A 27,327-nucleotide genomic window follows, 5' to 3' on the forward strand; every position below is an offset into this window, starting at 1 on the left:
GGGCCGGCCAGTCCCGCTGTCCCCGGGGCTAGGCCTGGCGGCTGCACGGGAAAGCAGCACCCCTGACCCACAGACCCGAGCGCAGGAGAGGAGCCAAGAGGAGCGCCGGTCCCGTCACCATGGTAACGCTGCCCAGGCTGGACCACCCCGCTTGCTCCTTTCTCCCCTAACCCCGGCGCCCCTGGGCGGTGCCGCGACCCTTACAGCGGGGACAACCCTCGGTGCCTGGACAGGAGTCCACTCCTAACCGCCCCAGCCCCAGCGCGGGTGGGGTCTGAGGGGTTGCAGGGTCCCTTCCTTGGCCAAGTTCTCCCTGGGCTTCTCCAGGCGTGAGATGGATGGAATAAGGGACGATGTGTTAACTTTCCTATTGTCCCAACCCAGAGTCAAGAGCTGAACTTGAACCCTAGCTCGCCGGGCCTCAGACAAAGCTTGGGGTGGTTTTGCATTTTAGATGTGGGGCAGATGGTCAGCTAGGCACGATTCCAACGTGGGGTTTGGGTGGAGAGGGGCCCAGCAAAACAGGGCAGGGAGGACTCGTGGTGCAGAGTGCAAAAGGGACTGCTTCCCCAAACTCGGAATGGTTCTGCTGTTTTAGACCCAGGGCTGGAAAGTCCAATGTCCTGACATGGGGTGCTCTGGGAGGAACTGGGGGAGGGTTACCTGGGGCTGGGAGGGCAGAGGAAGGGCAATACCTCCACACCTGGACCTTCCAGACTGGCACCTCCAGAAGGCTGGGACACTCTGGGAGAGTTATGTACGTGTGTTTGTGCCAGAATCTGGAAACGGAAAATGAAAGAAAATACTGTTTTCAAAGACTCCCAGCTCAGCTCCAGACAGGCCCAGGAGCCCCAGGCAGATTCACAGGAGCCATTTTCTTAATCAGGGGATTTGGAAGGCGGCTGTGAAGACAGACCAGGGCTTTAACGCCTCGACTGCGATCCATCAGGCTGAATTTGTGTGGGTTTTCACTCATGTGCACACCCACACAGAGGAATTCTGCACAGAAGTGGGTACATACATACATACACACACACACACACACACACACACACACGGAGCACACCCAACACACTCCCATTGACTCACACAGCTCCACACATGTGCCTCCTCGTATAAGCAACCCTTGTCCACCTGCTCTCCCATGCTGCCAAAATGTGGAGATATATATATATATATAAACAGGTGCCTAAATTGCACCAGCAGGACACACTGACACACATTGCCCTTGGAGCTATTTGAAAATAACCATTACAAACTAGTTGTTATTTACCTCTCCCTACAGGCAAGACCTTCCACTATGTACGTGGGAGTTCAGGTCATTCACACCAATGTGTGTGTGTGTGTGTGTGTGTACGTGTGTGTGCGCGCACGTGTGCAACTGGAGATTGAACCCAGGGGTGCTCTACCACTGAGCTACATCCCCAATCCTTTTTATTCTTTATTCTGAGACAGGGTCTCACTGAGTTGTCCACACTGACATTGAACTTGCCGTCCTTCTGCCTTACCTCCTGAGTCACTGGGGTTACAGGAATGTGCTGCTATGCTAGGCTTTACACCAACTCTTAGGAGTAGTAAATTGCTGATATCTCTACCCCACAGGCGGGGGCCTTTGCTCTGGGAGCTTAGGTGACTATTCAAAGTCACTCCACCAGGAAGTGCAAGTCAGGGCAGGCTGAATTCTAAACCTGCATCCAGCTGTACTGCCACCCCAAGCCACAGCCTGCACAAGGGGTGTTTGCCCACCTCTCCTGGCTGGACCTAATCTAGTTATTAGTTTTAGAATCCACACACCCCTCACCAAACCCCAGATACTTAGATTAAGGGTCAGTCACTGGGCTGGGCCTCTCAAAGACTCAACATCTCTTTCTTCATTGGGTACAATGGGCAGATTTTCCTACCTTTCTGTCTTTATGTATTACAGATTATAATCTGTCCATTTTTCTGGCCTTACCTACCCACTCCAGCCACTCAGGCCTTGGTTTAGAAGCTCTTATGGTTTATGCTCCCTCCTGCCCCAGGGCCTTTATACAAGCTGTACCTGCTAGGAGAAGAAGCACATTTACCTAAGGAATACTTATTCATCCCGGAAGTCTCCACCCAAGTATCATCTTAGCAAAGCCTCCCGACTCCCCTGGCCCTTGCTCTAGCCTGCCAGAGACTCCTCCCTCATGGCCTTCATTACAGTAGTAATTTTGTGGAATGCTTTGATTAATGATTGTCCAGTGTTCAGGGGCAGCTCAGTGTTGGAGATTCTTACAGTAAAGGGATTTAGGGCTTATCCATTTCCACACTTCCCAAATTTCAGTATCTGTGGAAAAACTTATGAATCCACTTATCTGACCAAATATTGTAAAAGTTGCATGCGATGGCACACACCTGTAATCCCAGTGGCTTGGGAGGCTGAGGCAGGAGGATCATGAGTTTAAAGCCAGCCTCAGCAACCTAGCAAGGCCATAAGCAACTCAGTGAGACTCAAATTATTAATACAAAAAAGGGCTGGGCGTGTGGCTCTGTGGTTAAGGGCCCCTGAATTCAATGTCTGGTACAAAAAAAAATGTTTATATATATATGTGTGTGTATATATATATATATATATATATATATATATATAATAAATAAAAAGTAACTGTAAAAATCTATGCAATGAGGGCAGATCTGTGTTAGTGGGTTATGGCTGGATGAGGCTGACCGTGGACCCTTCCTCGCCTGAGGACTGGTTTCATCTGCTAAGGGGAGTAATGATGAGGTATCTGAGAGGTATATCAGACACCTGATGAGGCTTTCTCCTGGGTGTCAACAGGAGGCCTGGAGAGGACTGGAGTAGTTTTCTTGCTGTGATTTCACATCAAGTCCGAGTCCTCCCAAGATGGTCTTGTGGGCCACCTGCAATTCCATCCCACACTTTGAGAAAAGCTGCTCAAATCCGGTTCAATTCACTCCACATTGCCAAGGAACCTACTACATGGTGGTCCCCACCCAGCCCCTATGTGGGCCAGTCCCTCGTGGCCTCAAGGTCCCTGGGGAGTGCAGGCCTGTTCACTAAGGGTCCTGAGCTGTCTGATGGGTGGTGGGAGGCCCCTCTTCCTGGAACCACGTGTGTCCTGGAAAGCTCAAGAGAAGCAACGCAGACCACTGGGCTCTGAAGTATAGATAGGAGCTTGCTCAGTCCAGGGAGGGGTGCAGGGTGAGCAGAGGCAGGGCCGCATCCAGGCAGCCCTTCCTTAGTTGGGGTCCCCACCTTGGATTCTAGCAGGGAGATTTTAGGTGGCACTTGGGTGACCATTTTTTATTTTACAGCTTTTCATCTTAATGAGCGTTAGGGGGTTTTTAAATTGCAGAAACACATGAAAATCAATAAAAATAAATTCAAATTGCAAACAAATAGACAAAAAGAAAAATACTAAACAAATCATCATAAATCTCTATCAAGCAAATAATAAATGAGGATATGCAAGAAAACCTCTTGTGTGTGGCCCATTGATGACCAGAAAGCCCTGGCTAGAGCATGCAGTGTGTCTAGAAGAAGTAGGACAAGAATGCTGGGAGCTGACTGGTGGCTCCAAGCATCAGCCCAATCTGGATCTCTGTGTGAGAAAGGCCACTGGGGGAGTGGGGGCAGACGGGAACCTGGACTGGTTCTCAGTTTTATACCCCAGCTCTGCCATTTATTAGCAGGAAAGTTGTGGCCATAGTTTTTCAACCTGTGAAATGGGAACAAAATACCCGGCCCATAGAATTATTAGGATGATAAAATACAATGATCATGGGAATTGCTTGGCTCGGGCCTGACTCCAGAGACTAACTTCTGTAAGAAGCAGCGCTCATTGCAATTATTGTTGTGTGGCTTGGGTGGGAGATGGCGCACCCCAGGGCAGAGGCAAAGGGGAGAGGGAGAGAAAGGAACAGATACAAGAGTAAAGCTCAAGGCAGGTGCGGTGGTGCACGCCTGTAATCCCAGTGGCTTAGAAGGCTGATGCAGGAGGATCTTGAGTTCAAAGCCAGCCTCAGCAAAAGTGAAGTGCTAAGCAACTCAGTGAGACCCTGCCTCTAAATAAAATACAAAACAGGGCTGGGGATGGGGCTCAGTGGTGGAGTGCCCCTGAGTTCAATCCCCGGTAACCCCCCCAAAAAAAACAACAACAAAAAAAAAACTAAGGCTCAGAGAGGCGAAGTGCCTTGCTGGAGGTCACTCAGGCGGTACACAGTGGAGCTGGACTTGAACGTGGGTCTTCTGGGGCCTGCTCGCTTCTTGGTTCACTGTGTCTGGGCTGTTTATTCAGTTTTGAAAGTCTTTTTTTTTTTGTTGTTGTTGTTTTAAATAAAGAGCCAATTCTCTCTCATATCTCTGCCCCCACACCCAAATTAAAAAAGGGCTTAGTGCAGGGAAAGTTTCAGCTGGAAGTGAGCGAGAACTTGAGAAGTGAGCAGAAATGCTGGATTCAGCACCTCAGCCTGGGCCAGTTCATGAGGAGTGTCCCCAGTAGTTGAGTCCAGAGGTCACAACCCGATACCTGCTGGGCTGCACCTGGCTCACAGATGGGTTTGGAGAGGTTTGACCAAAAGATCTGTAATCCAGGCACAGGGGCCACAGCCACGTGTGGTTGATGCCGATGAAATGGGTGTTGCCCCAGGCCCCACGGCTCCCTATTGCTTCCCTGATGGGGACGGTGACTGTCAGGGGCCCCTCTCCAAGGGCTGGAGGGGTTGCTTTCTCGACTTAGACCACTTCTGTCTTCCATATAACCTGGTGGTTCCCTGAAGACCTATGAGTCTATGGCTACTGGTTTAGGTCTCCCTGGTCCCAAGGCAGAAAGACACATCATTAGAAGTTTTCTCACCAGCTAAGGTCAACTGGTCCCATTAAGAAACCACCTTCTGGCTCCAAACCTTCCTGAACCCGATTTTGCTTTGAATTCTAGCATGTTCCTACCAGAAGAAGGATCCTTGGAGACCTATATGCTCAGCGCTTCCCTTTTACGGGGGGGCGGGGGGACCGAGGTCCAGTTCACTGGCCAGTCGGGGGCAGACCTCACCTTCCCCAGGCATCTCTGCCCAGGTGGAAGGCAGCCCTGGGGCTCCTCCCACCCACCTCAGCTCTTCTCATATGAGGTGATGCTAAATCCTTCGCCTGTTGGACTAAATGGATAAACTGAACCTTTAAGAAAGGTTCAGCCCACGTCTCTGAAGGCCCAGCTAACAACATCTGGAGAGACCATTTAAAAAAGGAGGCAGGCAGCCTTTCAAACACAGGCAATCACACCCTCCCATCATAAAAGCTATAGGAGCTGATTATAGAACAATTTGAAAACGCAGCACACTAGGAAGAAAATTCAAATACTGCCCCTACCTGCCCTCCCCCCTCCCCCCGCCCTCGGGGTAACTACAGTGAACACTTTACTGAATGCCGCTTGGACTCTTCCTAGGCTCACATACACTCTGAAGATCACACTGTATGGAAATTTTTCTTTAAAAAATCTACACCCGTCAGCAGTATGTGGGGAGGGGGTTTGGCTATGAAGGAGCCTCTTTGTGGGGTGGCAGAAATCTGTTGCGTATTGTTCTGGATAATGGTTACAGAAGTCCGTCTCTAGGTCCAAATGTATAGTCCTGTAAATTTTTTATTTATTTGTTTTATTTGATAAAAATATAATACAACAGTAATAGAGGCTCATTACAAAGACATGAAAACAGACATCTACGAACACAGCTGCTCCCTGCGCAGACACAGCGTCTGTAGTAGGTAGTTTTCTAGGTGTCCCAGCACAGACAAGGTGCCCACGTCAGTAGGAACAATGGCCCCAAGTCAGAGCACATGTCAGCGTCTGCTGGGGCACAGGTGGGCTCCTTCTCTGGCCTGGAGTGCGGAGGGGGGCGGGCAGGTGGCGGCAGCTTTGACTTAGCTCCCTTGTTCAGTCTCTCTCCTGCCGGGAACAGTTAAGGGTCCTGCCAGGCAGCCTCTCTGGGAACTAATGGAAACAAGTCGATTAAGTTTCATGGAAATCATTTCGAGGGCTCCACGTCTCGCCGACGTGTTTGGGTTCCTGTGGCCCTGGGCTGGGCTGATTGGGATGGCGAGTGGCCAACGCTCCCCTTTCCCTGTGCGCTTCCCTGACAGCCGATGAGCCCCTGGGGTTCAGGCCTGGAGCAGGTAGCGTGCTGGCCAAGAACACAGAGTCCTGGGAGCTTGGAACGGGCTCCGCTTTGCTGGCTGCCCCTTAAATGGTTACAGTGTGTGGTGAGCAGAGCCAATTTGTCAAAGCCAGGGGCACCTCAGTCTGCCAGGCTCGCTCTTCCAGAAGTAAACAGTTTCCTGAGGCACGGTGGAGACAGGGAAGGACAGGGTGCTGGGCAGGCCACCCTTGGGGCTGGTGCCTCCAGGCAGAACAAACAGCTGGAGGCCCAGACACGGACTGCGTCCGCCCATCTGTCCGGGATGGCGCTGTTCCCTGTGTGCGTCAGCCAGAGAACGTGAGTTGAGGGCCTGGCACAGTGGGTGCCTGGAGCCTGCTGTTGTCCCTGGGGTGACAGTAGAGGACTCAGAAAGGAACAGGAAAGGAACTTGGACCTCAGCTTTGCCTGGCAGGCTCACTCAGTATCAATCCCCCCTCTTTCCCAGAGAGCAGTTCCGATCAGGGCAGGGTGGGAGGTAGGATCCTGATTACACATGGGGAAACCGAGGCTCCAAGAGGGAGGAGAGTTTGGCCCGCTGTTTCCTAGGGGTTGAAGCACTGCAGTCAGCTACACAGACGACCTCACTTATGTCTCTGGCCAGAACTTAACAACCAGGAACCACGTGGTCAGACAATCCCTTCAGAGTTCTCTGATCTTCTGCAGACTTAGGAAGCCTTCCCCTGGCGATCAGATGTCTTTACCGCCTCCCTAATGTGCTGCAGTCTGGCTTTGGGAGAAAGGAAGAGACTGGCCGAGCCTTTGGGAAGTGTCCAAAACAAGACAAACAGGCAGCCTAGCTCAATCTGCATGTAAGGAAAGAGGCCCAGAGAGGGTAGGGACCTACTCAAGGCTGCGCAGCGAGATAGAAGCCAGGAGTGCCAAGGTCCCAGCCTAAATGATTGAGTGTGTGTATTCACAGAGGGTAGATGCCGCCCTTGACTTCCCATCCTTCCTCCTGTGGTCCTCAGGGTTGTGTGGGGTGACAAATGTCAGGGTTTAACCTTGCTTGATGAGGGTTGGGAGAGTGGGAAGAAGACACCGGGCTGTTCTGCCACCCAGAAGACCCCTCTCTGCAGCTCGCTGTGCAAATAGCTCTTCCTGCACTTTGGCACCAAGTCCCTGACAGCCGGGCATCCCTGAGAGCCCCCTGCCATGTCAGTGCCAGGTCCACCTTCCTTCAGAATGGCTGCGACATTCCTCCGTCCCGCCCCCCCCCATCTTCAAAGTCTCTCTTTTATTTCCTTGTATTCGGGGTCTTCGTTTATAGAAAGGGCCCCTCTCCTAAATAAGCTCTATGTTGGATCTTTATTTCCATCTCCCTTCGCACCTCAGCAATTGATGGACCAGAGCTTGGGGTCAGTCAGGGGCAACCAGAATGGCTTCCATTACACTATTTAAAAGTAGAAAATCGAAGCCCGCGGACCCACTTGCTGCAGACGGTTGACAGTCGACAGTCTCTGGCCTTCTCCTCTTGCCTGTTTTACAGATAGAAAAAAATGTGGTTCAGGGAAGACTATTTTCCTGCTTCCAAATTTGCCGAGCACCTATTTTGTGCCAGGCCCTGGATCAGGTGTGGAGGACCCAGGGGTGAATCGGAGCCAGCGTGCGCTGTGCTGGCTTTCTATTGCTGCTGTCACCAATGGTCACACCTGCAGGAGTTTAGAGCAGCAAGACTTTATTAGCCCCGCAGTCCTGTAGACCCCAAGTCTGACATGGGTCTTGCTGGCCTAAAACCACCGTGTGGGCAGGGCTGCATTCTTTCCTAAAGGCTCTAGGGGAGAATTCCTTTGCTTGCTCTTTACAGAGAGCTGCCCACATTCCCTGGCTCTTCCTGCTTCTTCAACGCCAGCAACTTGGCATCTCTCTGACCTTGCTTCCACAGTCACATTCCCTCTGTCTTCTGGACTATCCCCTCCCCCTCCTTTTTTTTTTTTTTTTTTTGTTTTTGTACTGGGTATTGAACCTAGGGGTGCTTTACCACTTGGACCTTTTTCTTTTTCATTCAAATCCATCTCATTAAGTTGCTGACACTGGCCTTGAACTTGCAATCCTCCTTCCTCAGCCTCCAGAGTCACTGGGCTTAGAGGCATGCACCACCCCACCTGGCTCCTCTCCCCCTTTTGCAAACCCTTCTCAGTATCCTGGGCCCACTTTAGACTCCGGGAGACTCTCTGGGTTTTCTGGCCGGATGATTGACAACCTTTGTTCCATCTGCAACCTTAATCCCCTTTTGCCTGTTAAGTGACCCAGTCTCAGATCCCAGGGGTTAGGAGGTGGGCATCTTTGAGGGCTACTCTGCCTACTCCTAGGGATCCAGAAATCATAGTGGGAACTGCTATGATAGGGACACAGAGGAGGGGACACCTGACCCTTCTGGGGTCGAGGCAGGTACCAGGTCAGAGACGAGGGCTGACCTGAGCCTTAGAGAATAAGGAGCTGGCCAGGTGAGGGGGCAATGGAAGAGGAAGGTGTTCGGGAGGAAGGAACAGCAAGGGCAAAGGCCTGGAGGGGACAAGAGAGTACCTGTGCCATCGTGGTGAGGCATGGAGAGGCTGGGCCTGCACACAGCCGGGTCGGGGAGCTGGAACGGGGGCTGCACGTGTCCTGAAGGCAATGAGGAGCCCTTGAGGAACGCTGAGCAGGGGACTGACATGTGAGAAATGTCACTCTGGGGCCTCAGTGGAGGTCTCTGAAGGGAGGAGGGCCCGAGGTCAGCATCCAAAGTGAGGTGATTCCCGGGAAGAGGTGGTGGAGACCCAGCTCGGTCAGGAGCAGGGGACAGGCTGGTGGCAGGAGAGGGCAGCTCAACACGTGGATTCTGGCCTCCTAGTCTGACGGGATGTTGGGACGTCCCTGGGCAGGGTGGGGGTGGAGGAGGAGCAGGTTTGGGAAGCTCCCCTGAGTGGGGTGTGAGCCAGGGGGAGAGGATAGGAGTGGCAGGCAGCATTAGCAGGGGCTCAGTCATGGAGACCTGGGAGGTCACAGGAAGTGCCCACTGCCCTTGTCGTGGTTGCTACCATTACTTTTCATCCTCTCCTTCTGTTTCCCCAGAACCCTCCATCCCTAGATGCCGCCATCCAGCATGCCTTGGCTGGCCTCTATCCCCCTTTTGAGGCCACAGCACCTACGGTCCTGGGTCAGGTGTTCCGGCTCCTGGACTCTGACTTCCGGGGAGACGGGTTGAGCTTCCTCTTGAATTTCCTGATCCCTGCCAAACGCCTGTGTGAGCAAGTTCGCGAAGAAGCCTGTGTAAGTCGGGAGGGCGGTGGCGCCAGGGACAGTCTCTCCCAGAGGGCCAGGGGCTGGAGGGGAGCAGAAAAGCAGGTGGGCAGAGGGGGGTGTTGACTCATAGAAGAGCTGAGGACATGGATGGTTTTCCACATATCATTGCTTGTCAGCTCCCAAGTGGAGCAGGAGGGTCACTTGCCCCTTATCCTCTGACATCTAGGAGTCAATTACACGTGCTGGTGGCAGCAGGAGGAACCGCTGCAGAGAGGCTCTGGGGGGGATCCTGGTCCTTAGGAGCCTGCCTGGGGCCTGGCATCCTGGCCATCACCAGGCTGCCTCGGCCAAAGTGGGGCACTTCCATGGAGATTACAGAGAATGCCTCAGAGCTCTCCTGGAGTCCCTGCGTCATTAGAATGTGCACTTTCAACTGTGAAACCCCTCAAACATAGATCCCGGGGGGCCTCTTCCATGGAAAAACAGAAAAAGAAAATTTTAGGCAAAACTTATGGGCTACAAATGACAGAGTCCCCTCTCAGACCAGACCTGAGCTACCCTTGAAGACCCCTCAGTTTCCGCTTCTCTGCTTTTCAGCATCATTCTAAAGAGCTGGGTCTTCCCAAAGGTTGCAGCTCAGGGAAACTCTAGGCTTATCAACCTGCCTTGGAAAAGGAAAATGAACTAACTTTTCCTCAGCAGCTGCACATAGAAAAAAAAAATCTCAAGGAAGGATCCTGATTGGCCAGATTTGGGTCACATGTCCATTCCTGAACCAATCACTGTGGCCAAAGGAATGGGGGCATCAGGATTGATGAAGTCATATACCCACCTCCTTGGTCAGGGGATGAGACTGTTTTTAAAAAAGGATGGGGAGTTCCTTGGGGTCCCTAAGAAGATCAAGTCCTCTGATGCCTACAGCATCACACCCATCACTGGTTTGCCAACCGCTTCCTGCCGTACTGTTATTTAATACGTGCTGCCTGAGACCCCCACCCCTGACCAGTCCCCCACCCCTGGCCAGTCTTGCTCACTACCTGTCAGGGACATAGCTCATGAGGAGCAAAGCATAAGGGTGGGGACTGTGTGTGTCATTTAGGAACCAGGATGGAGATGGTTGGAACCAAAAACAGAGAGATCATCCCTCCCAGCTGTGCCACACAGCAAGCACCTGGTAAATGGGAACCCTTAGTGCACAGGAACTGGCCTTGTAGGAGGGAGGGTGTCTCTGGAGACATCAGGAGGCTTCCACATGCTGGCATTAGTTCATGGTGATCCTCCCCCATCCTCCCTGATGAGCTTCGCAACCGTCACTTCCTGTATTTGGTCATTAAAACCATATCTGCACTGCGCCCTTCCTCAGCTCTTTCAGTGTCAAGGTCACAGCCTGTCCACATCTTTACTTTTTAATTGTAGGCAAATTTAATTTGACCATAATTACAGGCAAATTCATGTCACTGCAGAGCAGGCGGGAGCGATGTGGGATCCACAGGAGGTCTCTGGGGTCAGGTGCCCAGGTTCAAGTCCCAGCTCTATCACTGTGAACCTAGAAGAGCTGAACCTCAACTTCCTTGTGAGTAAATGAGAACAATAATGCCGAGCAGCCGCACCATGCATCACTGGGAGAGTCCAATGGGACAAGCAGAGCTGTCACCTCGGTGGTGCTTTGCCTTTTGCAAAACACAGCTGGACTCCTCTGTCTTGTTTAATGAGAAGGCGAGGGCAGCATGCTGTGTGTGTGTGTGTGGGGGGGGCGCAAACATGGTCAGCTCTCACCATTGCCCCAATTAATAGTTCCAGGAAACTCCGGGTCTTTTGCACCCATGTCCAAATTGTGCAAAATTGTCTGGGATTTACTTCATCCACGGGATTCAGAATCTTTTCCAAAAGTCAGGTGGAGAAAGACCTGTTGTCCATTCAGGGGACATTGTTACTGTTGTCCCCGCTGAGCATCTCTGTTGAACACTGGTCGGCACAGACGGGTAGACAGGGGGGCTTGGCTGGGAGGGGATCGTCCAGGTCAGGTCTGCTCCAGGCCTTATCTACCTATTCAGAGAATTTCTGGCACCTTCTCCTCTTAAAAAAAAAAAAATTATAAATGATTTGCCTCACCTAGCCATGTCCTTACTTGCTAATGGGAAATTAAATAGATAATAAACAAACAAATAATGAGCATTCGACCCCAGAATGACTTTTGGGTCAGAATGAAAATGTGGAATGTCTTTTTCAAGGTCATCTAGTAAATAAGTGGCGAGGTCAGATCTCCTGTCTTCTCACTCAGTACTGTTCCTGCTTCTCTCTGCTGCTGTTCTACTTAAAAACTGGAGGATGACATAAAACAGCAAATTACTTTTTATTCTGATTGAAAATTGCCACACCTTTTTTTTTTTTTAAAGATAAGTGTTGTCGAAAGGACAGGGAAGGAGCCAGGTGCAGTGGCTCGGGAGGCTGAGACAGGAGGTTCATGAGTTTGAAGCCAGCCTCAGCAGCTTAGCAAGGCGCTAAGCAACTCAGTGAGACCCTGACTCTAAATAAAATACAAAAAAGGGCTGGGGATGGGGCTCAGTAATAGAACGCTTGTCTACACATGTGAGGCACTGAGTTCCATCCTCAACACTGCATTCAGAAGTAAGTAAATAAAATAAGGCATGCTGTCCATCAACAACTACAAAAAGTTTTTTTAAAAAAAACAGGAAATTAATATTTAGGGAGCATTTGCATATTATATGTTAAGTATTGCGTTGGCTTTGTTTTTAATGTTTTTATAAGTGCACTGTAGTGATATATAATATTGGGGTTCCTTTTGACAGAATCATACATGCATGGAATATAATTTGTACCATTTCGGTCCCTAGGACCTCTTCTTCTCTCCCTTCTCCCTTTCCCTGTTTCCCTTCCTCTACTCCACTGGCCTGCCTTCCTTCTTTGTTTTGTAACTTGACCCCTTATAGATACATGCAAATGTGGAATTCACTGTGGTATATTTATAGAGCATAATTGGGTCAATTTCATTTCACAGTTTCCCCCCTTTTCCTGTCCCTCCTCCCTCCCCCTCAATCCCTTTCCTCCCTCTCAGTCCCCTTCCTCTACTCTATGGATCTCCCTTTTATTTTNTTCTTTCTTTCTTTCTTTCTTTCTTTCTTTCTTTCTTTCTTTCTTTCTTTCTTTCTTTCTTTCTTTCTTTCTTTCTTTCTTTCTTTCTTTCTTTCTTTCTTTCCTTCTTTCTTTCTTTCTTTCTTTCTTTCTTTCTCTCTTTTTTGCTCTAGCTTCTGCATAAGAGAGAAAACATTTGATCCTTGATGTTCGGAGCCTGGCTTATTTCATTTAGCATGGTGTTCTCCAGTTCCGCCCACTGGCCAGCAAAAGTGTATTGACTTTCATAAATTATATATATATATATTCATAATTTTTTAAATTATTCCTATTTGCAGATGGGGAAATCCAGGCTCAGATAAGTTAAATAGTTTGCACAAATTAGTGATCTATACCTTCAAACCCACATCGCTCTGACTTTACAGCCCGGTCCTAGGGCTTGAGCTGGTGGGGAGCAGCATTGTGTAGATGGGGAGGAAAGGGTACGTGAGTCAGATAAGAAGATTTCAAGGAAAAAAAAACACTTTGCAAATCGTGCCTGGCTCTCAGCGTTTGTCCCTTGGTGTGGTGGTCTAGAAAGTGTTTTCAAGGTCAGGGTCAAGTGAGGCAGAGTCAACCCTCGCACAGCCCTGAGAGCCAGGGCCCTTCAGTGCGGCTCCTGGGTACCTCTCTTCCCGTCTCCATCCCCAAGCTGTTCCGGATTCATCTGGAGAGGGCAGGAAGCGGGTCCAGGGCTGAGGATTCTGGGGTCCTGATTCTGTGACGTCCTCCCCCACAGGGCCCCTACTCCCACTGCCTCTTCCTGCACGAGGGCTGGCCGCTCTGTCTACGGGACGAGGTCGTGGTCCACTTGGCACCGCTCAATCCCCTCTTGCTGCGCCAGGGTGACTTCTACCTCCAAGTCGAGCCCCAGGAGGAGCAGTCTGTCTGCATGATGATCAAACGCCTCTCCCTGGACCTCCGCACGGTGGACAAGAAGCCCGTTCCCGAGTCATCCTACCCTGTGATTTTCACCCAAGAGTGGCTGGAGGCCATCAACAGTGACTTTGAGGGAAGTCCCTTACACAACTGCCTGGTGGCTTCCGAGAATGGGATTTCCCCTGTGCCTTGGACTAAGATCGCCAGCCCAGAGTTTGTGGATGACAGACCCCCAGCTGTGAATGTCCCCTCCCCAGCCTGGGGCTCCCTGCAGTTAGAGGCACTGGATCTGGGCACCCCCCAAGAGCTGTACCAGGCCAGCTCCCCAGGCAGCCAGATGCTTCTTGTCCCGAGTTTGGCCAAGAGCAGGGGCAGGACGTCTGGGGACAAGTATCCAGGCCTCATCAAGGTGGAGCAAGCCAGGCCTGGGGAGGTGGCCCTCAGGATGGACAACATGGATAGCCAGGGCTTGGCAGGAGACTACGTGGCTCTTCTGGACCCTTCCCAGGAGAGCAGAGGAGGGTCTCCCACTAAGGAGCTGGGGACACCTAGTGGCTGTACTTTGGGGGCACTGGAGGAACTATCTAGAACTGAGGAAATTCCTCTGTCCGAAAGACTACTGTCCCTCTCTGAGTCCAGTCGGGGCCCTTCCTTGGGAAAATGGGCTTGTGCAAAGCCAGCAAGCTCCGAGGAGGAGCCCTGTGTTTTGGGCTCTAGGAGGAAGATCAAGAGCAAATCGCCTGCCCACGACTCAGACCCACAGCCCCAGGGACCCTGCCTTAATGTCCTCGGGGAGCCACTAGACTGTGACTCTGGCTTCAGGGCAGGTGTCTCAGAACAGATGGCTGCCTCCAAGGTACAGGGACCTCTGGGAAACCCAGAGACCATGGTCCAGCCCAGCCCTGGACCAAGGCAAACGTCCTCTCCCTACTTGTCCCCAGCTGCCCCGGCTGCCCCAGCCTCTGATACAAATATGGACAAGACCAAGCAAGAAAGTGGGAGACATCCCCAGCCCATGACGCGCTCCAGCCGAAACACCTCCTCCTCCAGGTCTCCCATTCCCAGACTCAAAGTCTCCTTCTTGAAAGGGCAGAGGCAATCCCCGGTGCCAGCGGAGAAAGCCTCGCTCCAGCAGGATGGGCCTTGGAGAGCCCTGTGCTCATTCTACCCTCCTAAACCCTCCCGAGCCAAATCCCCAGGGAAAGGTAAGTTGCCCCGTGCTCCGCTGGACAGGGAGCTATCATCTGTGTACTCTGAGACCGGGGTACAGGGTGGTTCTGGTTGTGAGGGGCAGGGACCACTGGGCTGGCTTTGCTTCAGAGGTTTAGTGTAGCATGCTAGGGCTGGAAGGCTCATGGGCCTGGGATTCACTTGCCCAAGTTCACATCCTAACTTTGCCATGCACTGGCTGTGTGACCTCGGCTAGGTACTTAACCTCTCTGAGTTCAGGTTTCCCTCTCTGTGGGATGGGGATCTCATCTACTTGATAGAGATGCTTTAATGGTTCAAAGAGATACTAGAAATAAGGCTTTTACACAGGGCCTGGCATGTAGTAGGTCAATACATGTAAGCTCTATTGTCCATTCCAGGGTAGAAGACAAAACATTTCGCCTCAGAAAAATCCATCTTCTGCTTCACATCCTTTACTTTGTTATTGCTTTTCCCCAGATGGAACAACTCACACCAAAACATCTGGCCCTCCCGCTGACTCAGACCCACAGACTGGGGGAGAGGCTGGCTTCTCGGAACCTTCTGAAGGCCACCCAGGAAGAGGCCCCAGCCTGCAGGAAGAGTCCCCTGGGCCTGTGCCCAGGACTGGAGCCCTGGGTGTCGAGGTTTTCCACTCCAGGATAGCATGCCTGCCAGGTCCCGGGGGACTAGCGGGGAAGCGGAGGGAGACGGGAGGGAGCTGGAAGTCCCAGAGCGTCCTCAGACACGGGTGGGTGGAGAGGAGGTCGGGAAAGCCCAGGAGGCCAGTGTTCTAGCCCCAGCCTCCCTGGGCCTGCTTCCTCACCTTTCCAGGGAAGGATTTGGGTTAGATGAAAGCAATTCCTAGGTATCTATCCTCTAGCCATCTACTCACCTGCCCATCCATTCAAATCTCAGTGAGGCAGCTAAGATAGAGCTGGGTTCCCTAGAAGTGCAGCCCAAGACAAAGATGAGCAAGCTGTGGTCTGACCCCCACAGGGAGCTCTGGAGCCTGAATGACAGTCATTAACTGCAGGCTGATCCTGGATCTGTAGTCACTAACAGCAGGCTGATCCTGGATCTGTCGTCATTAACTGCAGGCTGATCCTGGATCTGTAGTCATTAACTGCAGGCTGATCCTGGATCTGTCAGTCATTAACTGCAGGCTGATCCTTGATCTGTCAGTCATTAACTGCAGGCTGATCCTGGATCTGTAGTCATTAACTGCAGGCTGATCCTGGATCTGAAGTCAATAACTGCAGGCTGATCCTGGATCTGAAGTCAATAACTGCAGGCTGATCCTGGATCTGTCAGTCATTAACTGCACGCTGATCCTGGGTATAGATGCAGGGTAAGCCAGTGATCTAGTTCAGCCAAGGGCAATTCTTGAGAAGGAGGCACCTATAAGCCATTAATTGCCAATACTTCCAGCCTCTGGGGGATGAGTCCTCTGCCTACCAAAGGGTTTTGGGTGAGGCATTATCAATATCCAATACTGAAAGTATTATTATTTCTGTTTAATATTTGTGCAGTAAATATTAACTGAGTCTCTGGGCGTAGCACTGGGGATTTATTAGGGAACAAGTCTGATGTGCTGTCTGTCCTCAGGAAACTTATATTCTAGTGGTAGAGAAAATTCAACAGCTTATTAAAACCTGACATAAGAGAATTAGAACCATGAGGAGTCCAGCCCCTGTGGAGCACAGATGGGGCCCTGGCTCAGGCTTCTGCTGGGACAAGTTAAGTGATATAAAATGCAATTGTACAGTGTGAGTGGGCAGTGAGCAGGTGAAGTGTTGGAACAGCATTCCAAACAGAGGGAACAGCATGTGCCAAGGTCTAGGGACACCGGAGACCTCAGTGCTTTTGGGGAACTGACTCTCCTGCAATTCTATTTTCCTTCAGAGATTTCTACATCTCTGCAGGATCCTGGGCACCACCTGTTGGTTCACAGCTCCTGGTGGGCACTGTCTGTCCTTCTGGTCACTCTGATTGGAACTTTTGTCGCTTGTTCCCATGTGAACTGCCCACAGGGATCTCACCATTCTCTGGGGCTGCCGTGTTCCAAGAGCTCGGCTTTTGTTCATGGAGGGTTAGGGTTAGGGTTAGAAGAACTTGGTTTCAGTTCCAACTCTATGGTCAGCTCCTTGGGTAACCTTGGAGAAGTAGCTTGCCTTCTCTGGGCCTCAGAAAGAACCTGGCTCCTTGTCACTTTTGCTACATTACCTGTGTTGTAATTCTTGGGGACTGCAGCACACGCAGCTGGGTCCCAAGTGCCTGGCACACAGTATGTGCTCAGAAGGGACATGATGATGAGTGAACAGCACCCATGTGGATGCTTCCTCTGCTCCCGCCTTTGACTGCCCTTGGCCTTCTCTTCTCCAGGGATCCTGTCCTTGTCCCCCAGTGACAACTCCCATGGCCATCCCCCATCACTAGCTGCTCCCTCCCTGCTTTCAGTGTTGAGATTCCTACTCTACTGTCTCACCCACGGCCCCAATCTTAATTATCTTTGGATCCTCCTGCTCCCCAAACTTCAACCTATCCTCCCAGCCGCCTTCTCACTGTCTCCCCCCAGTGGCCAACATGTCCTCGGTTGCTCCTTTGCAGCTTAGACGCCCCGCTCATCCTTATAATCGCTTCCTCTCGATGGCTCTCGACTCCCTTGCCTTTCTCTGTCCCCTTCACCCTTACCTGGAGAAGCCCCGGAAACTCTCCACCTGCTACCCCTGCCACTGGACAAAGCTGGGAAAGTCACACCACCTGGTGGGTCACATGGACCCTCCTCCACCCTGGGTCCTGAGTGACCTTTCACCGTCCTGAGCCAGTGACTTCTCTCCTCTGACCGTCAGTGCCCCCCCCCCCCCATACCCAACTGCACTTTCAGCTGGTGACCTTCCTTCGGGTCTCACTGAGCTACCGTAGTCACCTGCCCACCACATCCAGGCTACAGACGCAGCAAACCTCTGGGGACTGTCCTCTGTGTTCCTATCTGAGGCCAACCCCCCGGGGCACTGCTCCTCTTTCCCTACTTGAGACACCCTTCCACCACCTCACCTGGTCCCCCTCCCGCCTCCGTTGCCACCAGCACCAGGATACCCGGAGCCCTGCCCGGTTACCAGGACCCCCTCAGGCCCCAACATCGTCACTGTCCCCTCTTTCTCTCACATGGGAACTCCACCCAGGAGTGGCCGTGCTCCCTGTCTCTGCACCCTCTCTCCTCTCCACTCACTCTACGCAGGATTCCTTCCCCACCTCGACGCTGAGGCAGGTTTCGTCCAGGTCACCGGTGACTTCTCGTTCCTAATGCCAAAGAGAGTGAAGGGGTCCCTGATCTTGGCCTCGCCCTGAGACCTCAGTGCTCTAGACCTGCCTTGGACCTTTGGTCTTCATCATTTCAGCCCCGTGGTGCTCTGTTTAAGAATCCATTTACCCTTGTTTCCCGTGTGAATGCCCTAAGTTGCTTGCTCATTCCATTATCTGCCATCTCTCCCCCACCCTCGGCACAGAATGCTGCCAAAAGGTACAACAGGTTTTCCGGTGGCTGTGGGTAGCCCCCTGCCCACCCCTGTCCCAACCTGCCCTTCCCATTTCCATCTGAGATGCAGAACCCAGGGTGGATATCACAACTTCAATCTAGGGTTCTGAGGTGACCGTGATGGCATTTCTGGCACCAGTTGTCAGGCCAGGGCAACATTTGGGGCAAAGAGGTCTCCTTGGCCCAGTCAAAAGCAAATCACCGGGACAGCTGCTTGTCATTCTATTCAACTCAGGCAGCACTGGCTGTGTGCAGAGCCCTGCTTCAGGCAGAGTTTGATGGGAAACAAGTCACATGAATTAGTCTCAATCACAGTGTTCCAATGACAGAACATCCTGGGTGCTCGGACCCTTCGCTACTCAAAGTGTGGCCCAGGGACCAACAACCTGGGCCTCACCTTGGAGCTTGGAGGAGATGCAGAGTCAGACCTGCTGAGTGACGGTCTGAGTTCTGGCAAGAGCCCCAGGCACGCGGGATTTGGGAAGCACTATGCTAACCCTGCCTTCACTGGTCCCAGGCTTGGAGGGTGTGAGCCCGTGTCGTGCTGAGCCCCGGGAAGCAGCAGAGAGCTTGACCCAGGGTACTCCCTGCACGGCTCAGTCTCGCAGGATGTGACAGAAGCCTGTGTTTGCTGTGAGAACCCAGGGTGGGGGACATGCTTATATAGAGGGCAGGGAACAGGGACAGAGGAGCCAGTCTGGGCCAGAGGCCACAAGGGGAGACATCATGCATCAATTTGCTGGGACTGACAGGACACAGCGCCACATGGACGTGGTGACTGAACAGATATTTCTTTCTTCACGGTGCCCTCCCCCTGTGTCCTCATTGGCCTCATGACCCCCACAGGAAGAGTGAGGCACCCAGCCCAGATCCCCGGGCAGGACACAGCCTGCCAAGGTCCCAAGGCTGACAGCCTGGCTGGAGAAGGGGACAGAGACGCTGCTCACAGCACAGCTGCCTCTCGGGGATCCCTGGTGTGACAGTCTCTCAGGAACTGTCTCACTTGATCCTCAAAATAACCTCATCAGCTCGGAGTTTCATTTGTCTCATGGAACAGATGAAACCGAGGCTGAGAGATGCAGGAACTTGCCCCAGGACACGCAGGGTCCATGCCGAGCCAGGACGGGAGCCCCTGTCCCTGTGAATCCAGAGCTCACCCCACAGGCTTTGCCTCCCAGGGTCCCCTGTCCGCAGGATGGTCCCAGGGGAGTCAGCCACCTCCTCTGTGGAGAGGGGTTCAGAGAAGGCTGCTCTCAGGAAGTGACTTTTAGGCTGGGTCTTTGATGGGTGAGGGGTTCACAGCTCACAGAAGGAGGAGAGAAAGGGCATTCCAGGCAGGGGGACGGGCATGGAGGCCACAGAGGGGGTCCCACAGGCAAGGGCTCTGCTCAAGGGTGTCCTCTGTCCTCCAGGCAGTCGAGACAGGAAGGGGCGGCCCCTGCTTCTGGTGTCGACCGCAGAGGCAGCCTGGGAGGCACCGTGGTGCTCGGGCTCCGAGGTCACCAAGCTGCTCTCCTACCTGTGCGGCATCCCCAGGTAAGGGCCGGGCCGCCTGACCGCTCCACCTCCACCCTCTCAACCCCGCCACGGGGAGACTCCCAAGGTGGAGGGGGGGAGGGATGGACAGGTGACTTTCCAGAACATGGTGTAGAAACAGAGGGACGTTGACGGTCCCTGGTGTTTGAACTTGAGAACCCCTCGCCTCAGACTCCCCTGATGGGCTGTGAAAACGGATTGCTGGGCCCCACCTCCCGTTTCCAATTCAGTGGGTCTGGGGTGGGGGGCCTGGGGAGCTGCATTTCTGATCGGTCACCTGGTCACACCAGGGACCACACTTTGAGAACCACTGTTATAGTGTGGGGGAGGGACCTGGAGAGCTCCTTTCAATTAGCAAATCAGAAAAGCTTTCCCTGAGGAGGTGATAATTGAACTGGCATCTGAAAGATAAATATCTGACGAAAATGTGAAGGGGTGGGTGAGGGAGGGAGGGAGGAGGGAGAGAATTAAAGCATGAATGTGAGTGAGGTGGGGGTCCAGGCTGGTCTCCAACTCCCTTCCTCTCACTGCTACCCCCCACCCCCCCGTCCTCAGACTCCATGTCCGCCTGGCTGGGAAGAGCCATGTCCTTCCCTCTGAGACCAGCCCCCAGCCAGGGCAGCCTTAGAGTGGAGCCTTGGGACTGTGCACAGACCCCCCACCCCACCTGAAGGTTCACTGCGGGGGGTAGGGTGAGGGACCCAGGGCACCCTTGGGGACCTTCTTTCATTCAGGGAGTCAGTACTGCCACCTGCTGGCCACTGAGGTTTTTCTTCCTCTGGCCTGGTGTCCCACTGATTTGCTGTGTGACCTTGGGGAAGTACCTTCTCCTCTCTGAGGCTCTCCTGACAGAAGGAGATGGCCAGTGGGTTCTGAGGACCAAGGGGGGGTCCCAGTGTCAAGGGAGGGAATTGTGCCTTGGGGACTTCTTGGTCCCTTGCACAGCTGGCCTTTCCATTTGTGCTCTGAACAAACATTGGTGAGACACCTGCTCAGGGCCCGGCTTTATGCTGGATGGTGCTGGGGACCTGAGGAGTCTCCCAACAGGCCCTGTCCTCGAGGGGCCTCCAGGCTCCGGGCAGAGACAGGTCTGGAATGAGTCACTGTTCCGGCAGGGGCCTAGCCAGAGACGGGCAAGGTGTGGGACGGGAGGTCAGGGACCTGGTGTCACCTCCCAGAGACTCTCCCTGCTGGCCACTGCTTTGCCTCCTGTGCCTCAGTTTCCCCTTTTAGGACAGTAACAATGGCAAAGTTTTGCAAAAAAAAAAAAAAATTACATCTCTCCTGTGGTGCACAGTCGCTGGGTGCATGACATCAATGACCTCATCTGTCCCCACGAGGCCCCCTCAAGCTGGTACCATTATTATTCAATTGACTCAGAGAGGTACAAGAACGCGTCTAGGTCACCAGATACTAAAGGCAATGCCACAGCTCAGCACCCACACGGGGCCACCTCTGGTTTTGTCTGTGAGTTGGATGATTGGAAGAGTTGAGGCAGTTGGGTTATGATCACCTTCCTGATCATCGGAGTGACCAAGGGCACTTGCAATCACCCAGACCCACCCTGTACCTGCTGCCAACTGTCTCGGGGGGACAGGGGAGGAGGTGGGATGAGGAATCCTTATTTTAACAAATGCGGACACTCGGGCCAGTCTGGGAAGTCCTGGTGTAAACGACGGAGCGTAGCCCCCGTCAGCTCAGCCCAGGGGTGTGTTGGCCATGGGGAACCGATTGCAATTTAAAACGTCTGGTCTGATGAGCAAAGGTATCAGTCTGAGTCTCCGCCTCACAGCTCTTTGTAAGAACTGTTCAAAGGAGAGAATGTCTTTCTCCAAAGGCCCCAGGGAATTTGCCCTCTCATCTCATTGGGCAGAGATACGTCACATGATCTCCATCTAGACCAGTCACTGCCCAGAGAAATCGGGTCACTCATTGGCCTCCACCAACCAGAAGCCAACCCCTGGGGGAGTGGGATTCTTGAATTAAATGAGGTTTCACCTCAGGTGACCCACTCCAACTTTATAAGTGACTATCTTTAGGACTATTGGGCCTTGGGAGAGGATGCATGCGCCAGTGCGGGGGCCTGCGGTAGAGGCAGTGGGCTCTCCTGGAAGAGAAAGGGGGGGCTTCCAGCAGGGAGACCTGGGGCTTGGCCCTGCAGGGTGGGCCATTCACCACTGAGTCAAGACTCCCAGCAGCCAGTTTCTGCGGCCTTCCATTTGGTCTTGCCACCTGGAGAGCCCCCAGGGCTGCCCAGCGAGACATCATACTGTTTTCCAACCACAGGCCCGAAGATAAAGCCAAGGGGCTGGTGGTCGTGGTCGATGCCAGGAATCAGCCCCCACAGCCTGATCTGGTCAGCGCCCTGCAGGCCACCCAGGTGAATACAGACAGAGTGCCCCAGCCCTGCCAGCCTTGGGGTCACCTGGGGCCTCTGACATGCTTGGAGCATGCGGCAGGCTCAGGGTTGGAACCAGGGACTGCTAACAGCTCAGGGCTAATGAGCTTTAAGTCAAAAGGACTTCATTGGTTCATGTAGCTGGACAAGCCAGGAGTCCAATCCAGCTCGGTAGGTCTCCATACAAGGGCTCCGACACTGTCACCAGACCATCCCTTCTCCCCATCTCTGGCCCTGTCCTCCTGGGAGGGTGCCATCTCTGACAACCCCCCCTCGGGCGGCCATAGGGTCCCTGCAGCTCTAAGTTCCCATGGTCTCTCACTTACATCCAGCAGAAAAGAGTGAGAGATTATTTCCCCAGAGTCCAGCAAGTTTCTTGTGTCTCTCTGGTTCAGACGTCCAGCCATTACAGAATCCCAGGGCCAGGGAAGGGCACCGCTGCGACTGCCTTAGCCTCGGGTACCAAAACCTCATCCCAGAGCGGGGAGGAGGGAGGAGAGTCCCAGCTGACCCCGGGCAGCAGGGGCGGTGGAGGTTTGCCACATGCTCAGGTCTGAGCCCTCCTTCATAGACGGGCAGACTGAGGCGGGTGGGGTAGGGCATCCAGGAAGCCTGCAGCGCAGCCTGGGCCTGCTGCTCTCTGCACTTGGAGTGCTTCCTCCCTCCAGACAGCACGCAGTCACTCCCACCCTGGCCACTATGGGACGCATTTGCCTGTGTCTTTCCAGGGCGGGAGAGGCCATAGAGGGATGGGAGGCTGAGGGGAGGCTCGGGCAGAGCAGCCTGAAGCAGTTCTCATTGACAGGCTCTGGCCCCGGCCCCGTTCCGCAGCCTGCTCTTCCTGGGGGAGAAGGAGGATGCTCTCCAGCTGCAGGCCTTACCTGACGTCCAGGTGAGCAGGAAGCCGCTCGGGCAGTTGAGGAGGGGGTTGTTGGGCTGGAGCTGAGTGGGGGTAGAGAAGATGGAGAATTGCAGAGTGGACAGGTCAGGCCTTGAAATGATCTAGGGTAGGGGAAGAAGGGCGAGGGCTGGGGCTGCCCCTCTCCAGGCTGCCTCTGTGGCAGACATCACCAAACCATCACTGGATCATTCCCTCTGGCTACCCCAGCAACTCCTGGTGGACACTGCCACGTGACGGGGAGTCGCACGTGACATGGAACCTACTTGAAGTTTCGCCTAGTCAGGCCATCCCTTGTCTCCAGATGGGGAGATCAGGCAGACGGCCACCCAGCAAACCAGACAGAGCAGCATCTCCTGACCCGAGGCCCAGGGCCTCATCCACGCTGTCCCGGCTCTGCTTGTGGGGTTTTTTTGGTACTTGGTTAAGTACCAGGGGCACTTAACCACTGAGTCACATCCTCAGCCCTTTTAAATATTTTATTTAGAAATAGGGTCTCACTGAGTTGCTTAGTGCCTCACTAAGTTGCTGAGGCTGGCTTTGAACTCTCAATCCTCCTGCCTCAGCCTCCCGAGCCGCTGGGATTACAGGTGTGCACCACTGTGCCTGGCTCTGATTGTGCTTCTTTCCCTAATTAATACAGCTGGAGTTGATTGGGAACGTGGCAGGAGAGCCCTGAGCTCCCTTTAATTAGTACTGTACCCCAGCCTCTGCCCCACTTCAGAAACGGTTCAAAAGGCCCCTGCTTCCTGATCAGTAGAGGCACAGTGTGAGCTGGAGGCTGTACTCCTCAGCCCTGGGTGTGCCTGGATTGTGGAGGTTGGTTTCTCAGCAACAACTCCTACGCTGAGGAGCCGCCTGCCCTGTGGGAAGTGGCCTGGTATCAGGTCAGGGACCCAGGCAGGACAAATCTCTTAGGGATCTCGTCAAAACCTAGGCTCTGAGTGGGGCCTGGGGTCCTGCGTCTCTAGTGTGCTCCAAGGTGCTGCTGATCCACAGCCCCCTTTGATGATCAGGGATGGAAGATGGGCCCCAAACCCTGCAGACTCCACCCCACCCCAAGCCTGGGTATCTAGAGCTGTCCCCAGGATAGGTCTGAAACTTCAATGCCTGGGAGAAGCAGTCACCTTGTCCCTTCCCCAGATCTTTGGGGACACTGTTAGGCTTTGGTGGCTTTTCTCATCAGCCTTGGCAGGTCACTAGAGAACAATGCAAGGATTCTAGGGAAGGCTTATCACAGGACCCGCTGCAATCAGTCTGTGTGATTGCCCCCCAAAAGCTGGGAAAGAGCCAAGCTCAGGTGGAACAAATGCTGCGATTGATTAGTGATGTCTGCCTCAGGCACAGGCCAGCGACCGGCCGTCCCAGTGCTGTGGAGCTGCTGTCTTAACCCGGGTCTGGTTCTGGATGGTGATTGATCAGAGCTTCCAGAGAGATCGGGTGCCCAGAGAGCAACTCTGCACTTTCCCTCTGGAAGACGAACTGGTGCCGGGGCAGGGATCTAGGTGGGACCTTTTCAAAGTCTGTTCCCACAGTGAACCCTCTGGTCCTCCTGACTCACTTCTTCTGTCTGCAGATGGAGGTGCTGACCTCATTGAAGGCCCTCAGCCACCACGTGGACCCCAGTCAGCTGCCAGCTGCCCTGGAAGGCCCCCTCCCCTACTGTCACAGCGAGTGGGTGCAATTCTTCCAGGTGTCTACCATTACAGCCTTTAGCCCTGTCCCTCTTTCTCTTCTCTCCTTCACAATCCTGCCCCACGGAGCCACCAACCCTGTCAGGTTCAAACGGATGTTTACCTTGAAGATGGAGAGTGGAATGAGTAAGGGCTCAGCAGGGCCAGCTTGCCTGAGTTCTGATTCAGCTCTGGCTGTTTGACTTTGGGTAGGTTACTCACCTTCTCTGAGCTTTGGTTTCCATCAGCAAAAATGCAAGGGGAAACAATAGTACCTCTTCATGGGGTTTTTGTGTGAACTGGATTAATATAAGTAAAGGGCTTAGGTGAGTGTCTGTCACATGCTGAGAGCTATGTGTTAGCTGAAAACAAATGACAGGTGTCTGTTCTGCAGACCTACACAACTCAGGGAACTGCAGGTCTGTGGGGGAGGCGGAGGAGCTCCCTCCTATATGGGGTAGGAAATAAGGGAACGGCCAGTGCTCGGCTCCTTCCTGCAAGCCACGATCCCTCCCAGCACACCCCTGTGAGGGGGCATTTCTGCCCAATTTAACACCTGAGGACACACCAGGAGGGGTTCCCCAGGACAGCCCCGATCCTCCGCTCAGAACATGGAGAAGCCACTGCCCACAAACCCTGCCACTGCCCAGGGCCCTCCCACCTAGTGCCGCTCCACCTTAGCCTGTTCCCACCCGGCCGCCGTTCCTCTCTGTTGGGAGCTGCCCTGTGTACTCTGGTGTGTTTAGTGGCCCTGCGGTGTGTGTGGCCTCTCCCTACAATTAATGGCACTCAAAAGTGTCCCCAGACATTGTTGAGTCTCCCTGGGGTCAGGTCACCCTCTCTCCCATCGGTTTCTGTTTGTTCAGGAGGCAGCCTCTTCAAAATCACGTCTGGTTTGGAGCGGGCAGTGGGTGGCCCCGCACACCCTGGAGTCCCCACCTTGGGCTTGGCCAGCTGTGGAATGAACATACTGGGGGAAAACATTGTCCCTGCAGTGAACACACACAGGCTGTTTCCTTGTCATTACTCCCTAAACCGCGCTGCAAAACAGCTGTTTACAGAGGGTTCCAGCGTGGCAGAGATCCTAGGTGACGTCGGGTGATTTAAGCACACAGAAGAATGTGCACAGATTATGTGCCACCACCATGCCACCTTACATAAGGACTCCTACCTGTGGAGCTTGCTGTCCACGGGGTCCTGGACTCCCCCACAGATCCCCAACGGTGACTGTACATTCCGATTTCAGGTGACATGTGCCGAGGAATCTCCTTTCCTACTCATCCCCAGGTTCCCAGTTCCCTTCTCCGGGGGCTTTTGAATTTGTACTTCAGCAGTCAGACCTTTCCTTTAAATGAATCTGACCCGGAGACCCAGAATCCAACATCGATGACGATGTCCAGTAGGCTCTATTCTAAGTGGCTTCCCAAGTGAGTCCATCCAATCCTCACTCGACCCTACAAAGCAGGAACTCCTGTGGCCCTCATTTCAACAGAGGAGGAAGAGAAGGCCCAGAGAGGTTAAGTAACTTGCCCAAGGTCTCACAGCTAGGAGTGGCAGAGCTGGGCTGAAGTGGGACCAAGCCAAGGATGTCCCCCTGATCCTGTCCTCTTACTTCCTGTCTCCCTCTCCTCACAAGGCTCTGGGAGCGTCTCTTTCTTTTCTTCTTTCTCCTCCCTCTCTCATTCCCAATACCAGTGGTTCCCAAAGTGTCCCCCCAGCTCCCAGGCCAGCAGCAGTAATGTGGCCTGGGGACTGTCTACAAGGCACCACGGGTCCTGGAAGTCCATTTCACTATCCTTCCAGATGATTCTGAGGCATCTGAAGCTTGGGAACTGCTGCCTCATGCCCCCGGGTCCTCCTGGGTGGCGGGGGGCGTCCTCCCGCCTGGCCCAGGCTGACAGCCCGCCCTGGCCTCTGTCCTGCAGAAGATGGACCCTTTCCTTGCCGACCTGCGCCAGGCCTCGGCTCTGCTACGGGCTTCCATCGAGGCGTTGGAGAAGGGGGACCCCCCTGGGGGGGTGCAGGTGAGCCTGGAGCGGAGCTTCACCACCCCCAGACTCACGGACCCCGGGCTCAGTGAAGGGGACAGAGGGAGGGCGTCATGGTCCCTGTCTTGTTCATTCACTCTATGAGTGTTTGCTGGGCTCCCGTGATGTGTCGCACACTGGGGCCTCAGCCTGGGGCCAGCAGACTCCCCTCTGCCCTGGTGGGGCTCATGCTGCGGGGCAGAGGTGGTCATTCCAAATATAAGCAGAGAAATAGACCAGTAGTTGCCAAGTGTGCCAAACTACCATGAAGACCAAGAACAGACGGAGGAGGGAGGGCCTCTCTGAGAGGTGCATTTGAGTTGAGGCCTGAAATTCAAGGAGTCTGCTTTGGAGGGAGACCTTGCTCCAGGCAGAGAACCAACGGGTGCAAAGTCCCTGGGGCAGGGTGCTGTTTGGGGCGTGCAGGAAGCTGGAGTCACTGTGGAGCTGAGTGAGTCAAAGGGAAGGAGAAGAAAAGCTCTGGAGGATCTTGCAGGTCCAGCACAGGCTGGACCCACACACTGGGCTGGGACTCCATCTTGAGCAGACAGAGAGTCACCCAGGAGTTTTGATAGGGGATGACCATCTGCACTTTCCCATCCTTGTAACTGCTCTGGGGAACTGGCTGTAGGGGGACCAGCAGAGGCTGGAATGGGTGTCCC

The 27,327-nt window shown here is 53.6% G+C and overlaps 1 protein-coding gene across 4 annotated transcripts in view; it reads left to right on the top strand.

Annotated features, from left to right (window-relative positions):
* The window catches only part of Kiaa1755 (KIAA1755 ortholog), a 36,520-nt gene continuing 9,193 nt past the window's right edge, over positions 1-27,327 (top strand). The window contains exons 1-9 of one of the 4 annotated variants that reach the window (XM_015480755.2): positions 1-122; positions 9,226-9,423; positions 13,268-14,612; positions 15,076-15,273; positions 19,546-19,669; positions 21,956-22,049; positions 22,873-22,959; positions 24,542-24,658; positions 26,564-26,662. In XM_015480755.2, coding sequence (XP_015336241.1) covers positions 120-122; positions 9,226-9,423; positions 13,268-14,612; positions 15,076-15,273; positions 19,546-19,669; positions 21,956-22,049; positions 22,873-22,959; positions 24,542-24,658; positions 26,564-26,662 — 2,265 coding nt within the window. In that variant the 5' untranslated portion in view covers positions 1-119. Of the gene's footprint in view, positions 123-5,031; positions 6,472-9,225; positions 9,424-13,267; positions 14,613-15,075; positions 15,274-19,545; positions 19,670-21,955; positions 22,050-22,872; positions 22,960-24,541; positions 24,659-26,563; positions 26,663-27,327 lie in introns of those variants that run through there. The other 3 variants (XM_048810959.1, XM_048810961.1, XM_048810960.1) reach the window with 3 other exon arrangements.

Source organism: Marmota marmota, unplaced genomic scaffold, assembly GCF_001458135.2.
Source record: "Marmota marmota marmota unplaced genomic scaffold, marMar, whole genome shotgun sequence".
NCBI lineage: Eukaryota > Metazoa > Chordata > Mammalia > Rodentia > Sciuridae > Marmota > Marmota marmota.